Source organism: Saccostrea cucullata, unplaced genomic scaffold (assembly GCF_032062105.1).
Source record: "Saccostrea cucullata isolate Sc308-1 unplaced genomic scaffold, CSIRO_AGI_Scuc_v1 ctg408, whole genome shotgun sequence".
In the NCBI taxonomy this organism is placed as follows: domain Eukaryota; kingdom Metazoa; phylum Mollusca; class Bivalvia; order Ostreida; family Ostreidae; genus Saccostrea; species Saccostrea cuccullata.
In genome coordinates, this window is record NW_026931331.1 from 243,218 (window position 1) to 260,838 (window position 17,621).

General features: G+C 34.8%; 1 protein-coding gene across 1 annotated transcript; it reads left to right on the forward strand.

The window, feature by feature from the left end:
* The first annotated feature begins 99 nt into the window (after positions 1-99).
* Positions 100-15,791, forward strand: LOC134232218 (cytochrome P450 20A1-like). The gene is made up of 11 exons (XM_062714164.1): positions 100-235; positions 3,969-4,018; positions 4,987-5,156; positions 5,637-5,782; positions 7,526-7,693; positions 8,374-8,452; positions 8,729-8,905; positions 10,808-10,928; positions 12,390-12,501; positions 12,922-12,986; positions 15,087-15,791. The coding sequence occupies exons 1-11, from the start codon at positions 164-166 to the stop codon at positions 15,334-15,336; spliced, it is 1,410 nt and encodes a 469-aa protein (XP_062570148.1). The 5' UTR covers positions 100-163; the 3' UTR covers positions 15,337-15,791.
* The last annotated feature ends 1,830 nt before the right edge of the window (positions 15,792-17,621 follow it).

A 17,621-nucleotide genomic window follows, 5' to 3' on the forward strand; every position in this document is an offset into this window, starting at 1 on the left:
ACATCTCAATCTCTAGATCTACTGACCGTCGTTTTACTGCTTCGATTACTTTCAGTACTTTAATTCTTCTTCCATTGCGATGCGTCATCACTGGGAACTTGTTTTACACGCTACCGCAGTAAAAACAGAGCTGCCCCGTCCACGTTACAAGTCGATCAACAAGATGTTAGACTTTGTGATTTTTGCAGCGACTTTTCTTATAGCCTTATTGATAGCCATAATTTACTTGTATCCGGTAAGATTTTTTTTATATTTATGACATGCCGTAAATTTTGTCACTCATAGTTTTGTCTATGTATGATGGGATACACATGGGACGTTGCGTAAGCAGTCAGAGGCATAACTTAAACAAGTTATTTTCAAAAATAACTCAAATGAGTTATTTTTTTGTCTCAATGAGTTACTTCTCTTTGCTATGACCTACTTTTTCCCAACCTTAATAACTCAAACACGTTATTTTTCCAAAATAGCTTCAATAAATAAATAACTTATTTAAGTTATTTTGTGTCATTCCTCCCTAACTTCACACCCCGTGCACCAAAGGATTTTGCTCGTGCACCAAGACAAAAACAAATGTTTGACTAAATATAAACCTTGCTCAATGCAGAAAAAGTGTTCAAAGTCTTGGGAAAAGTGGGGAATTTTTTTTATTTAATGATTAAATTTGGACATATACACCATGTGGATAAAACCACGAAATAAGGAGTAAAATACTGTTTATCTCCACCTCCTCACCAATTCTCCATTGGAGTCGGTGAACTCCATCTAGTATTACATAATGGAATCCCAAAATGCAATGCAAATTGGCAGGAAACACGAAATTTTCAAGAAATCAATGTCCAAATAGGATATAAAAATAACTTATTTCAGTTATTTTTCAAAAAAAAATTTGTGTGTGTGAAATAATGTAAAATAACTCATTTGAGTTATTTTTGAAAATAACTTGTTTGAGTTATGCCCCTGACTGGTAAGTGTGCATTTGGTATGTGCTCCGCGTAGCATTCCAGATGTCATCAAAGTGTGAATAGTGAATTTAAAAGATTTCAGATTATAGTTGCTTCCTAGCTTCTTGCTTATGAACCATGTTAACCTTAACAAAATTATTAACATGTCATCTTACCTCAACCAAGAAAAATGTAAACAGATGAAACGACGTTTTATAGCTGTCCAACTCTGACTCACATTGACGTTACAAACGTCAACAGGTATGTCAGAAGTTTAACGGGGCAGAAACACGGACACTAGAGTCAGCAGAGGAGCATTAGCTTACTTATAGGTGCCGTGCTGGAAAAACACCATTCATCACTGTTAATGAAATGCAACCCCCCCCCCCCCCTTTACTCATCATTTAAAAGGGGATATTTAAATGCCGATGTGATAGAAGGAAGTCATAAGCTTCAAAGCCCACTTTTCACTTAGTACAGTGCAGTAGTGACATAAATAAACACACTTTAGATTTTATTACATATTCCAGTTGATATAGTTCAGTCAAGAATTTTAATGGATATAGTCTAGAGAGCACCCACTGGAATAATTGACACCTCCATATCAGCCTGTACTTCACTAGACTTGCTAACTCACCAATTAAAACACAGGCACCTGATGTTACTTAATTTTCTTGAACATGTTAAAGTAAAAAATATAATAATACGAGGGTTGTCCCAAAAAGTCGTAGACAATGTTTATAACTTTTTAAACATGCAACCACTACTAACAAAATTTTGCATAGGCATAATATATATTCAGTGTTCTTTAAAATTGTGAATTCTTAAATGTATGTCTTTCATATTTATAATATTAGGATGATTTATATGAAGGCTGATAAGGTCTCTTGGCGCACGAACAAAATTCAGAATAATTTAAGTATATAACTATTACATTTGCATTTATTTTGTATTTAGTACTACGAAAAACGATGAACTCAAATTTAGATCAGTGAAACCCGAATCAAAATCTTAATAATATGTCAAAATTTCATATGAGAGTTTAAAAAAAGTTGCAGCGTGTAAGAGGTAGAGTATACTGTTTGTTAAACGTAGACAATGGGGAACAATCTGGGCCACGAACGACGTTAAATAACATGTATTCTCTGTTGCCTACAATGTAAGGAGATCTTTCGACTAGAGTTTGACTGAAATTTGAATCTGCTTTATAAAAACAACAAACAAAAACAAAAAACGGACAGTAGTACTTTTAAATATGTCCCTTAGTCAAGAGTGGTCTTTTACTTTAAAAAATTATTGTATGTTAACAGACGTGTGTGAAGCAGAAAAAGAGATCATGACGTTGTAAGGGACGTAAATTACGTTTGCTTTCATGCGCCGATGTACACTTACATGCTTTCTTTATTTTTTCATAATTTTTTTAATAAATGTGATATCATCATGAAACTTGAAAAGCATAATTACAAAATGTTCCTTTATGCTATGATAAGGAAAAAAGTTTAATTTCGCAAATAGAAACAAAACTGTTTTACCTGTCTACAACTTTTTGGGACAACCCTCGTATATCCTCTACCTAATAATACACAATATATACACTGGCACCATCTAATGAATTGTTCTAGGTCTGTATCTGTATGTCACAGGATCCTCTTGGGCTTTGTTGTGACAGAGGGAGTTGCATTTAGTTGTGAAGTTGTTGTAATGCTGACTTGAAGCTCTTTAGCTCTGGGCTGTGGACACTGACTTGAAGCTCTCCAGCTCTGGGGTGCGGACGCTGACTTGAAGCTTTCTAGCTCTGGGTGCGGACGCTGACTTGAAGCTCTCTAGCTCTGGGGTGCTGACGCTGACTTGAAGCTCTCTAGCTCTGGGCTGTGGACACTGACTTGAAGCTTTCTAGCTCTGGGGTGCGGACGCTGACTTGACGCTGACTTGAAGCTCTCTAGCTCTAGGGTGCGGATGCTGACTTGAAGCTCTCTAGCTCTGGGGTGCGGATGCTGACTTGACGCTGACTTGAAGCTCTCTAGCTCTGGGGTGTGGACGCTGACTTGAAGCTTTCTACGCTGACATGAAGCTCTCTAGCTCTGGGGTGCGGACGCTGACTTGACGCTGACTTGAAGCTCTCTAGCTCTGGGCTGCGGACGCTGACTTGAAGCTCTCTAGCTCTGGGGTGCGGACGCTGACTTGACGCTGACTTGAAGCTCTCTAGCTCTGGGCTGTGGACACTGACTTGAAGCTTTTAGCTCTGGGGTGCGGACGCTGACTTGACGCTGACTTGAAGCTCTCTAGCTCTAGGGTGCGGATGCTGACTTGAAGCTCTCTAGCTCTGGGTTGCGGACGCTGACTTGACGCTGACTTGAAGCTCTCTAGCTCTAGGGTGCGGACGCTGACTTGAAGCTCTCTAGCTCTGGGCTGTGGACACTGACTTGAAGCTTTCTAGCTCTGGGGTGCGGACGCTGACTTGACACTGACTTGAAGCTCTCTAGCTCTGGGGTGCGGACGCTGACTTGAAGCTCTCTAGCTCTGGGGTGCGGACGCTGACTTGACACTGACTTGAAGCTCTCTAGCTCTGGGGTGCGGACGCTGACTTGAAGCTCTCTAGCTCTAGGGTGCGGATGCTGACTTGAAGCTTTCTAGCCTTGGGGTGCAGACAACTTCCTCTTCTAGGTGGTGCCAGTACTAAAAATAGCAATATCTGTGAAATACTTTCAAAACGCTATTCCTCCTACAGTTTTAGTATGATTTCAATATAACTTGGCACAAAAGTAGACTACATAAGATACATAATTATGTGTATTGTTTTTTTATTTCAATGAAGGGTGTTGTTGTGGTTACTGAAAATAGAAATTTTTGTGACAGTGAAATTCTTTCATTTTCAAAATGCTACTCCTCTTACAGTTTTGGTCTGATTTCAATAAAACTGGGTACATAAGTAGACTTCACTAAGATACATTAATTCTATGTTTATGATTTCCATGAAAGGTGTAACTGATTTTTATGAAGTTGTGCAATTTACTTATTTTTCAGGGATCCAGAAGAGTTACAAGCATACCAGGTCCAGAGCCAACAACAAAGGAGTAAGTGACATTTCTTTTTATATTTTGACTGGCTTAAATTTTATATGAGCTAATCTCAGCCAGGGACTCTCATCTCCTGAGCCAGCTAGCATTGATTAATAGGTCATTTAATTTGTAATTTTTTAAAAAGATTCAAACTAAGCATAAAAATTGGATGTGACCATCAGGTTTGTCGCAACACTGCAACATGATCATTCTCAAAAGGTCAAGGTTATTTACTCAGAGGTTAAGTGTAAAGGTCTAGATCATATTTACCCTCTGGGTTGAGAATTAATGAATAAAAAGTCCTGACCTTGCATGTAAGGTAATTTGTCAATTGATAAGGTCAAGGTCATATTATAAGCCCTGAATGTTTTTATAAGGTCAAGGTCAGGTCAAGGACATTTTAAAGCTATAACTGTAGATGATAAATTTTTTTAGAATTAAAAAGAAGGGGTCTTCCTGTATAACACCAAGTGTTTCATCCTTCAGCCTAGAATCTCAGAAGATTCAGTATCAACATGATCATGCTTTGGAAAAATTGTCCGGAGGGATGGGGTTTGAGTGGGGATTGGGGGGGGGGGGTCATAGTTGTCCTGTTCGTACAGAGCTTTTTTTATGAAATTTAAAATGTTCAACTTAACAACAACTGCTGTAAATTCCTTATTTTGTGTGAGTACTTATTATCACCATATGGCTCTTTAACATTCAATCGCAAGAATATTTATTTGCAAATGGTTGGTTGATAAGGAGAATTTACGTGGAATTCAGCACCATAAAAATAAAAGTGAGAATTTTATTTCGTGAGTGATGCATGCTTCTCACTGAATTACAGGATTAATAGTTAAAATTACTTGAGTTTTATTTGGAATTTACATGAAAGAAAATCATCATGGATATTTGAGAAGAAAGTATTTATTGTATTTTTTTTTATTAAGGTTTATTATAATGAATTTTTCATTATGTAATGTAACATTGTGACTATATAGGGATGGGAACCTGTCAGACATTGCCCGCGCTGGGAGTTTACACGAGTACCTCCTTGAGCTACACAAACAGTACGGTGACATCACTGCCTTCTGGATGGGACAGGAACTCGTCATCAGTATCTGCTCTCCAGAACTCTTCAAACAGCACGCAGCCGTGTTTGATCGACCACGTAAGTTAAGCGTAAAACAGATATCATAATTACAGCAACATTTATCAGCGTTCCATCAATTTGAAATCAGTCTTTGAATTTTTTTTTTAAAAAATGGGAAGAATGAAAGGATTGGTTTATGGCAAGAAATTGTCGTAAAAAAGACATTTTTATACCTTGCAATAAAATGTACTGTATCTTAATCAGATTATGAATTTGCCTTCAGAATTAAAGAACATCTTTATCATATAACCATATTTTATACTGGTAATCATCTTTGGCATTTAGCTCAGATTTTCATTAGAATCTCATTAATAATATGATTAAAGAATCTAATTAGTTATTTATTGTAGATTTAAATGCAGAATTTGGAGTGGACTTCCATGTTTCATAAATTACTATTTTTTTCTCAAGTAGGAGTAGCATTTTTGAAATGAAAAAAGATTGTTGAGGTATTGGAATTTATTTGAATTCTGACTTTTTATGGATTTTTTCTGATAGCTTCCTTATTTGAGCTTTTTAAGCCACTGATTGGAGAGAAGTCCATCCAGTACGCCAACAAGGCTGAGGGTAGAAGACGGAGAAAGTGTTACGATTCTGTGCTGGCCCATGATTACCTACATCACTACTACCCAGCTATACAGGAGGTAGGTACCACTAGTCAGTTCCAATCGAGGGTGTAGACTGATGTACCAAGGTTGCATTCCATACACCCTTATAGGCCTTCAGCCTTGGACCTCAGGGTGTATGGAATAAACTTGGAGTAAATCTTTGTACACCCTTGATATGACCTGAGTAACAAATTAAATAAATTTCCTATGTTACCAACTTTTTTGTAAACTTAAGTACAATCAATGGGGTTTCAAACTATGGATAAGATTCACTATGTGATACAATGATTCATGATGTTATGTTGATTGCTTTTTGTGATAGAGAGTCTGTGCATTATGATGTCACATTATTTACACCTCTGCTCAAGCCATACATGCCATATGTAAGAAAACTTACACCCAGCTTGCTCACCAAATAAATCTCCTACTAGATTAGAAGCTAGATAGAAAATAATTTCTTAATAACACAGAAATATATAATTTAGTAATGTAATTGTTGTCTACACTACCACTACAGTAGAATTCAGATATAAAGAACTTGTTTATGAGGAAAATTAGGTTATAAGGAAATAATACGAATCCTGTTAGTAGTAAACTTTTCACTTTCTTCCTAATAAGGATATAAAGAGTTCTGGTTAATGTATGTACAAGGTTAAGTAAGTTTGGCCAAGTTTTTTTATATCTAACAAAACAGGAACTTTCAAATTGTGGGAGAAATTCAATTAAGACATAGTCACAGTTCATAAGACTTGTTTGTGTTTGAGCAAAAAGTATACGAGTAACTCTCCACAAAGAGACTTAAGGACATTTTTCTTTATGAAAAATCAATTAGCTATTAAAACTCAAACAAGGAAGTTCATTAACATGTTTAAACTATGTTCATGTAATTACTTCATTACCTTTATGCAGAGTGAAATGATTATTGGACTTTCCTGCTAATTTACAAAATGTCTTTCATTTCCTGTTTGATTTGTGTTTTAGTATTAACTGTAACATTATACAAGGAGACAAAACGAGAAAAAGAGTGCTAAAAATAAAATAAGAAAAAATTCAAAGTGTTAAATCTGATAAAGGGGCAATATTTGCTAGTGTTGTTACAATAGTCGCCGACTATCGAAAAATCGTCGTTTGAAGGCCCAGATTGGCGACAATCGATTGCAAAAATTATCATCGATAGATCTCTATATTTTTCAAGCCATATTTTTCAAGCCGAGCAGGTTTAACTTTTATATTCACCAATGGGACGTCACTCTAATTGGCGGTAAACAAAATGGCGAATGTGCATGGTGAAGAGGTTGACGCCGAATTATATCCATATCCTATTAAAAATACTTCTCAGGGTGAATAAATTTAACCTTTTTCAATAGTTCAAATTATCAATTATATAATCGATTGTGTTCTTCCGATTCAATTTGATAATCAATAGTAAAATTTGTCCGATTTTACAACACTAATATTTGCTATCAATTCTGATTGATAAATTTAAGATAGAACTGTATAAGCAGAATTTTTAGTGTGAATTCAATTTTAGCATAATTGGCAAGTGTGTTGAGGTTGCTTAAATTAAAAATCACATGTAATACATTCTGTATGGGAGGTGAAACTATTATACTCAATAGCTGAATTATATCAACTTTTAAGAACAAATCCCTGAAATACATCTCACTAAAAATTCCACTTAAACTGTATGAAATATTGTCTCAATCACTAGAAAGACCAATTATTTTTTTTTCCTTTTCTTTTCTAAACCACTAATAATTATACTTTCATTGTCCACAGATTTCCGATAACTTGGTGAAGAAGTGGTCAAGTATAGCTAAGGACGAGCACATCCCCTTAGCACAGTACATGATCGGGTTCGCTTTAAAGCTGGGGCTGGTCAACTTGTTTGGAAGTAAAGCCTGGTCAGACGAACAGATTCTAGAGTTCAGTCATCAGTATGAAATTGTACGGTCAGCTTTAGTACTGTAGAATCATTGTTATGTGAGGGGGGGGGGGGGGGTGGAAGTAAGATATATAGAGGACATTCAATGTTTTGTAATTGAATATGGAATTTATTTCACAAGTGGGACAAGTGAAAATATAAAAAAATCCTGTCTTACGAGTGAAATAAGTTCCATATTCATCTACAAAACATTGAATTTTCTGTTTATTACATTTTCTTTGATTTTCCCTTTGCCTACATCTTTTTTCTGATGAACTCTTAGGCTACATGACGTCATGGTTGAGTGCTCCAGACGTCATAGCTAAGTGAAAAACATGAATTCAGGCACGTAGCAACAGGGGGGGGCCTGGCCCCCCCACTTTTTTCCCTAACATTACCTTTACTATAGAAAATGTCCATTGAAAAGATGGTTGCCCCCCCCCCCCCCTACTTTTTACCACAGTGTATTTATAGCAAGGAAATATAGGAAAAAATTGGAAGTGAAAGGAAGTTGGCCTTGAAAAAAGTTGGCCACTACCCACCGGATATCTGAATTACCAGTTAAACAAGACAAAATAACATTTTAAAAAATCAGTTCCGATTATAAATTGTCCCGACACTGAAGCATCCGGATATCTGAAGGTCCACTGTAGATATTTATAGCACCCCTCCGAAGGAGCTCAACAGACTTCTTGTTTTATAGGCATGGCAGGAAATGGAGAGGAGGTTAACAGAGGGTTTCCCCGAAGACGGAAGTTCGAGGATGAAAGCTTTTGAGGACGGTAAAGTTTTATCTTGGCTTGGCTTCATTAAATATGCCTTCATGACAAGTCTGTGTGATTCACACACCAATAACTCACACAAAACTTAAAAACATTCCTGAATTGAACATGTATTTAAAAGTACAGTAAAGACTGGGCAATTCATTACACATTCTTAGTTTACTTTTTCTTTGCTCATCCTTCTATAGTACATGTAACAGTACAGAAAGCAATAAATTTTGAAATTCATTTTTAAAGTTTTTGTTTAGGTGCTACTTTGTGCCTTCTCTCTTTCAGCCAAGAAAAGAATGTCGGAGCAGGTCAACAAAATAATAAAAAACTGCAAGAAACACAAGAAAGACCCGAATGAATATTTATTGATTGACGCGCTACTAGAAAGCACAACAGACGAGGAGCTGGTCTTCTCAGATGCCTTAACTTACGTCATCGGGGGGTTTCACACGACGGGAAATGGTAATATATACATAACTTCATATATCACTACAGCAAAACTCATTTAGTGCGAACACGGATATTGCGAATTTACGGATATAGCGAAGTCATCTTGGATCCCCAGCTGTATAAATTTTAATGAATTTCTTATACATTTATAACGAACTACGGATATAACGAAGTAATTTCATAGATCCCAGTGACTTCATTATAACCGAGTTTTACTGTACATGAAATAGTAAAGTTAGAATTTCATACTTATTTATTATTAACTTCATTAAATTGTAAAGTTACTGCATCAACATGATCAAGTTTTATGAAGCTAATACTGTACTGTAGAACCATCTATAAATGAAATGAGCCTGTTTGTCTAGGATGCTCGCGTTAGAATTGCCATGCCAGAATTTTACAAGAATTCAATCTTATGGATTAGATCCTTGCTATAAAGATCAATATATATATATTGTTACAAACTAACATGTTTAAAGTGCTCACAAAAATTGTCCAATGTATATGATTGAACATGTATAAGCTCTTTGAACATACTGTAGAAATGCTTTTTTCCGTGTGGTATTAATTTACAATTTGTACGCGATCACAAATTGTCCACAGGCTCAAATTACTTGTTTGAGAAATCTGTATAATTTTCTACAAGCAGATTCAGGAGAACAGGGGTGTGCAATTACAAAAATAAATTACCAGCCCGTCGAGCTAGTGGTGGTAGCAAAGTTACTAGCTCGAGGTTGCCAGTCACTAGCCCATTAATTACCAAAAACAATACATGTATAAGTATAACATAAAGGTTAAAAAAACCATTTAAATTGAAATAAATTAAACAAATAATGGTTTGCGCTTTGTGATTGTCAGGTTATTCCCCCTATTTATATCAACTATAATTGTCACTGAGAAGACTGGTGATAGGAACACACAATGCATATAGGTTAAAATGATTTTACAGAAAAGTTAATTCGTACCTCAATTCAGTCAAGGTAAATATATGTTTACTTTCTATTTAGATTTTCTAGCCCGACAGGCTAACACAGTATAGATTTAAGATAGCCCGACCTCTAAAACTGGTAGCCCCTGGCGTCAGGCGATGGTAATTGCACACCCCTGGAGGAGTGGGGAATAGTACATCAACAGTTTGTTGAAATGGCAAAGAAAATACTGTAGATTCCTAATTATACGTGAGGAATTAATTTCCGCAAAAAGTGTCACTGGCGAAAAAATATTTACATGACATATATTTTTTGCATATAAAATGAATGGAAATCTATTGCATTCAAAATATCATAATACAGACAGGGGTGTAAAGAGGTTAAAGCATGCGTTTTAGTTTGACGTCATAATCGTTGAATGCTGAGGAAGTGCAATGTCACAAGCGATAATCAAGAAATCACGTTCAAATTGACCAGAAGCTGTTACTTTTGCTGATCCATTAAATGTGGCTTACACGAAGGATAATACATACTACATGTATTAGGTTTTTAAATAGAGTTGCAGTTAATTTAAGATACAAAGTTAAAAAATGTAAATATAAGCAATGAATCATTATTTTTTGAGTGATATAGTTTCATAACTGCAACAGTGTGTGCAAACAAATTTTCATAATGCTTAAATATTACGCGCCTTTAATTTTATGATGCTGAAGTCTATATAAATTCTGTTGATCAACCGTTCATTTGCGAATTATAATTCTCACATTTTATGTGAAAGACCCAGTTTACGATAAAAAGTACTTGCGAAAAATAAGGAATCGACAGTATTAAATGCATAATTGATGCAGCATAGCAGCAGGACTAGCAGAGAATCAGACTTGGATGGTATTACATGGTTGCCTTTCAAGTTCTATATTCTAACTAGCACACTGTTTTAACATGGGCAGTATATTATCTATAACACAGTGTATTTTCTATTTCACAGTTTTAACATGGGCAGTGTACTTTCTGGCCACCCATCAGGACATACAGGATAAAGTCTACAAAGAGATCAAAAAAGTTCTTGAAGATGAGGATGTAGACCCTAAAACATACAAAGATTTAGTGTAAGTAGAATGTAGTTTAGCAGTCAGAGGCATAACTTAAACAAGTTATTTTCAAAAATAACTCAAATGAGTTATTTTTTTGTCTCAATGAGTTACTTCTCTTTGCTATGACCTACTTTTTCCCAACCTTAATAACTCAAACACGTTATTTTTCCAAAATAGCTTCAATAAATAAATAACTTATTTAAGTTATTTTGTGTCATTCCTCCCTAACTTCACACCCCGTGCACCAAAGGATTTTGCTCGTGCACCTAGACAAAAACAAATGTTTGACTAAATATAAACCTTGCTCAATGCAGAAAAAGTGTTCAAAGTCTTGGGAAAAGTGGGGAATTTTTTTTATTTAATGATTAAATTTGGACATATACACCATGTGGATAAAACCACAAAACAAGGAGTAAAATGCTTTTTATCTCCACCTCCTCACCAATTCTCCATTGGAGTCGGTGAACTTTATCTAGTATTACATAATGGAATCCCAAAATGCAATGCAAATTGGCAGGAAACACGAAATTTTCAAGAAATCAATGTTCAAGTAGGATATAAAAATAACTTATTTCAGTTATTTTTCAAAAAAAATTTGTGTGTGTGAAATAATGTAAAATAACTCATTTGAGTTATTTTTGAAAATAACTTGTTTGAGTTATGCCCCTGACTGTTTAGTATCTTTTATAAGTAGGATGTATACAAACAAACATTCTGTGTATGTAAACCTTAGTACAGCTAGAGATTAAGTATTATAAATAAGATATACATGTAGGTCCTTAGACAAAGATTTACTGGTAGTGTTAGTTTAGACCTTGGTATAGCAAAAATTGTAGTTTAAGTGTAGACCTTATTAAACATAGTCAAAGATTTAATTACTATTACTATCAGTAGGATAGGCAGTAAAACTTGGTTATAAGAAAGTCACTGGGACCTGTGAAATTACTTCACTATATCCCTAATTCTTTAGATCAGTAAAACAAATTCGTAAAATTAAAATAAATATAGTTGGAAATTAATGAATACTTTGCTATATCCCATATATTTGCAATATTTGTGTTCGTACTTAAGTTTTACTTAGACCATAGTTAGACAAAGGCATACTATGTATAGATACAGGGATACTTTGTCCCTGTTTTGTTTCACCCCTTTGGCCCTAATCACAGACGGATGAATTTAAAACAAGGTGAATTAAAAGAACACAATATAATCTCTTCAACAAAAATATGACTGAGCCAATTTAAAATTGGATAAAAATGTCTGCAGATATGAAAGGCAAAAAATAACAGGGGGCAAAAATAACCCTGGATGTATACAGTAGTGAATTGTTCTGAAATATCTTGTCTGTTTATGTTGTTGTGGAATTACATAATTTCTACTCATTCAGTCTCAGATGTATTTTTCCATTTTGTCATCAGGACAACATGAAGAAGTATGATGCAATATATCTATTCTCAATGATTTTGTTTTTGTTAGGTACCTGCACCAAGTTATTGATGAGACTTTAAGGTGTGCCGTTGTGGCCCCCTGGGCCGCTAGATTTCAGGATTTCGACTCCGAGCTTGGAGGGCATAAAATTCCAAAAAATGTAAGACTCCTCCTGATTCTGATTTAAAACATTAATTTCATCACAAAAGCGTGTGTAGAAAGTCATATAGAGAAAATGATCATATTGTAACAATGTTGGTGTTTTTTAGACATAATTCAGATAATTTTAACTGTGAAATTGATAGGAAACTGATGAAACCGAAGTGGCATTTGCATGCATGGTGCCATCAGGTGCATTTACATGCATACTGTAAACCAATTTTCATCCCCAATGAACTTTATTTCACTATTTACCAGGGATAAACTAGTTTGTGATAATCAATATTTGCAATCAAGCCTTTTTGGATCTGTTGTTATTAAGAGACATACACTTTAAGGACCGGTTCGCTGCAAGAAATATTCACGATGATGAATAAGAGTTGGTTTACAGTAACTGAAAAAGATCTTGTTTTGATTTCAGACTCCTGTGATTCATGCCCTTGGTGTGAGTCTGCAGAATGAAAAGTACTACCCCATTCCCAACAAGTAAGTACTACATGTACCACTTTCCCAAGAAGTAAGATTAAAATATTTATATGACAAATTCAAAAACCATGCACACTGTATATAAAAAGGTTACAAAGTTTTCCCGAATAACTGTTGTTAAGAGCCATTCTCTGTAATGATTTGAAATTTTATATAGGAGCTGTGGCATGCATAGTCTCAGAATTTCTCCAAACTCTCTATGATAAAAGTCATTGATACCCTAAACTGAAATCAGGCAAAAATTGGTTGCTATGTTTTATAGTAAGTACCATGGCAACATGTCTTAAAGTTCGAAAAATGGCATTTTTTAACATGTTTAGAGCCCCATAGTTAACATTTACAGCAAAGCAAACAATTGGCAATGACTGTTTCCAAAGGTAATGGTCAGATGTCTCAAATGCATGATAAACATGTTTGGTAAATCAACTATTACATATGTTACTATGGTAACAAAGCATTCAAAAGTAAAAAAAAATATTCATTGAATTTTATAAAGACATACACATACAAATAAAAGAAATTATAGGATGAAATGTGACCAAATAATAGAAAAAAGAGCCTTGAAACATATTCCAAGTACAAAATATGATATTTCATTTTGGTTGGCAATGGTTGCCATGGTTTTTATACCACAGAGAGCCTTCAAAGTAACACTCTGTACGTTTAAATTTGATCCTATCTTTTAAAAAAAGCACATTTCCTCATAACTAATGATCAATTTTATAAGATGTTGGTGTGCTCCAAGTTTTCCCATTTGAAAAAAATCAGATTAGATTTTTTAAATAGAGTGTTGCTATGGAAATAAGCAGGAAATATATGCTTAAAAACCTGAAAAATATTTTCTTTCCTTGGATACGTACCCTTAAATGTAGATTCCCAAAACTTTTATGATAGATATTTATTAACAGCTAACTTGACTCTTAATTTTGACTATCATCCAATGATTCACGTTTAAGCACTGTGTACTTTGTTTCCATGGTAACACTGCAAAGTAGCAATTATACCCAATTTCTTTTATGGTTTTGGTGTTGCAAGGTCCTAAGGATGCATTATTTGCCAGTCTTGAATTTTCATGTTTTTTCCTCAAGACAGTAGCATTAACCCAATCTTAGTTACTGGTTTTGCATGGTTACACTGTGTTACCATAGCAACCATAAAAGTTATTTATAGAATAATATTGCTTATACTTATTTACTTAAGGTCAAGCATTTTCATTGTTTTTCTTAAGTTGTTGATTGAATTTGAGCATGTAACACCTACCATTAGTGAATGCAGAGTGTTTTTCAGCATATTTCAGCATTTTAAATGTATTCCAAATGTACCCTTGGTTACCACTTACTTAGAGATATATTCTAAACAGTTCCTTTACAGTATAAGTAACATCAAGGTGTCATGCTTTTGTGAGAATGGTTTGTTTGCTTTTTCTTATTTTTATTAAGCCACTGTCAAGACTTAAAGTGGCTGAAAATCTTGATTTTTCAAACTTTTCCAGTTGTTGCCATAGCAACCGAGACACATGGCAACGAAATTTTGTTTGATATTTTTTTCTGGTATCAAGTACTAAGCATTGGTGAAGTTTCATCAAAATCGGTGACCATGCGTGGCAACGAATTTTAAGTGGTTACAGAGAATGGCTATTAATAAGTTGGGTGATCTCATGCCCAATGAATGTTCAGGAAGTGAGCATTTCTTAATTCATCGAGCATGAAAAAGTAAATGTTTGTTTAGAATTGGGTTTATTGATTCCTGGGAAAGAAAAGCTTAGAAACCTTTAAAATTGTCACCTATCCAGAAAATGTAGTTCAGACTAGCATCTGAGCCTGTTTGGTTGTGAGCATCCCTAAATGCAATATATTCATAAGGTTAGTGTAGGCGGGCTGATAGTTAAATTGAAATGGATTAGTTTAATTAATAAAAATATTGTTTTCTTGATTAGGGGCAGTTTCTTCACTATATTTCAATCTGTTGATTTTCCTATTAAATAATATGGAATATTAAAAGAAGCTTGTCTGAATTACATGAATTAGGAAACATTTCAATTGTTGAAATTGAAATGAAGAATTTTGTGAGAAACACTACAGTATATGCTTCCTTTTATAGGTTTGACCCAGATAGATTTAGTCCTGAAATCTCAAAGTCCAGACCAAGTCTTGCCTTCCAGCCGTTCGGATTTGCCGGGAAGAGGATCTGTCCAGGATACAAATTTGCCTATGTTGAAGCCACCATAGGACTCGTGACCTTGCTAAGAAAGTTCAAGGTCAAACTGATTGAAGGTCAGGTCGTGACCCCAGTGCATGGCCTTGTAACTCACCCAGAAGATGAGATTTGGGTTAAAATTGAGAAAAGATAAAATGGAGTGTTTTGATAGTGTTCCTTCATTTTTATAATTATGAAATTAAATACATAATATCAAGTGGCAACTTCATTTGTGTCAAGTTGCAATTTACAACTTGTTTGTTTTAAGGCAATACAGTTTTTATCTTTAGAAACTTGTTATTGCATTCTGTAGATGAAGGCTTATTTATGTTATTTTCTGTGTAAACAGACTGTAAAAGAAGACTTATTTTCTGTTATATGCTTCAAGTGACATGTTACACTAGAGTTATGAACTCTCATAATCATGTACTAGGAATTGTTCAAATAAGTCATCTGTTTTGGAGTCACTTGATTAATTTACCTTGAAGTCAATATCACTAGTCAGTATTGGCTAGTAATTGTCGGCCTGAATCCTCAGAAACCTTTGCTCTTTCACTCTACACCAGAACATACTACAGGCACTTAGCATCATTTTTGAAAGTGGGGGGGGGGGGGGGCAGCCAGATAAATTTTTTTTTACTTGGAAAAGTTGACAAGCAAAAAAGCAGACCCCCCTCCCCCCTGGCCCCTCCTGTTGCTACGTGCCAGCAATAGTCTTATAGCAAACATGCATTTAAAAAAATTTATGCTTACAGTGAAGTGATTTTCACTTTAAATTCGCCCAGTCACAGTTCTGCTTTAGGAAGTATACTGTCTTCATTGAATTCACCCCTTTTTAAATTTGCCCACAATTGGTTAATGTGAAAGGGGTGAAAATAAGATGGGGTCGAAAATTTTCCTGTATACTATGTAACAAAGTAATTGTTATTATACATGTATAAACATTTTTACTGTCTTAAAATTTGAAATTTTTTAAGAGATGTTACTCAATTGTGAGCACTCAACAAATCAGAGATCTATAATGATTGACAACATCTCTGTTCAAGATTTTTTTTTTATTTAGAGGGGGATGCTAGTGGCATAGCAGTGTAAAATATGAGTTGTTGCAGGAAGGCCATTTATCAGAGGAAAAAGTGATTGCATCATGTGACTTAAAATTAACAATAACATAATGTGACCTATTGTGTGTGGTTCTAGATCTTTTAGATATCAGTATATAGTTTTAAGCTGTATCTTGGTTGGGCAATTTTTTTCCTGGGGTAATTTTTTTTAAAGTTGCCATCAACCATATGCAATATCCATTATACTTATTGTTTTATATAACTATATTGCATGTTTTAATTCCTTGTTGAAAACACATTTTGGGAATAATATTTGTCGTCAATACTGTGTACTGCTGCTATGTTCTTTAAAACATGAGGGCGAGGTATAATTTTTAATAATATTTTATAGGAACATAATAGCCATTTAGTTTTTTTAACCAATTATTTCTCAACAAATAAGATTCAACTTGTGAAATGATTATATCAAAGCATGTAAGTTGTTGATATGTTGCTTGCATAAGGGAAGATGTTAATAACGCTGCATTTAGAATTAGTCATGTTTTGTCATATGAAATAGGTTCACTCTTTATTGTTTATTAATTTATGTTAAAATATTATGTAATTAGATGAGTGCTAGAAATAAATGGTGCTGCAGAATGATAGAGCTGGTGTAGTTTACTGTGTTTTAATTTGTGGCTGCCTCATTAGCCACTTACTGAGCTTGACAACTCTCATTGAAAATAAGGACAATTATTTAAAGGGGGGCAGTTAGTTTTGTTTTCTGCCTGTCCATTCTTTAACTTTGATAATTACATTTGAGATTGCATGTTAAGGCTTATATGTTAAGGTCAAAGTATCATCTTATGTCAAAGGTCATATACACTGGAAGTATGGTCTATCAAATGTTTTAAGTAATAATAAAATTGTGCATTTTTTTATCAACAACTTTTGGAAGTTTCATATAATACCTTTCTTGATTTTGTTGTGTCTTATTGAAATGGTGCAAGTGCAATTGATTATTTACCATCTTTCCGGAACTCCTTGTTCCAGATTGTTGGTCCCAGGTGGGGTAGGGCTAATTGTAAGTTGGTCCCAGGTGCGGTAGGGCAAAGTTGATCATGTAATGAACTAGTATTTTTATACCCCACGCAACAAGTTGTGTGAGGTATAATATTTTTGACCCATCCGTCAAGAGTGTCGTTCAGTCGATCCTGTTTTTTTGTCAGTGCAACTCCTCATAAACGGCAGCACAGAATTTCGTCAGGCTTTGCAGATATTTATGACACAATGTGTAGATGTGCATATTACCAGGAAATTCCGAATCTTGTTTTTTTTTCGGGAATTTCAGCACCTTTCAACCTAGATTTTTTGGCCTTTCCCTTGAATATAGATCGAG

What these genes read in the sequence shown, in the direction of transcription:
- LOC134232218 (XM_062714164.1), top strand. Translation starts at nt 164, where the DNA reads ATGTTAGACTTTGTGATTTTTGCAGCGACTTTTCTTATAGCCTTATTG. An exon ending in ACTACCCAGCTATACAGGAG is followed by an intron (nt 5,783 to 7,525) that starts GTAGGTACCACT and finishes CATTGTCCACAG; the next exon opens with ATTTCCGATAACTTGGTGAA. An exon ending in GATGAAAGCTTTTGAGGACG is followed by an intron (nt 8,453 to 8,728) that starts GTAAAGTTTTAT and finishes TCTCTCTTTCAG; the next exon opens with CCAAGAAAAGAATGTCGGAG.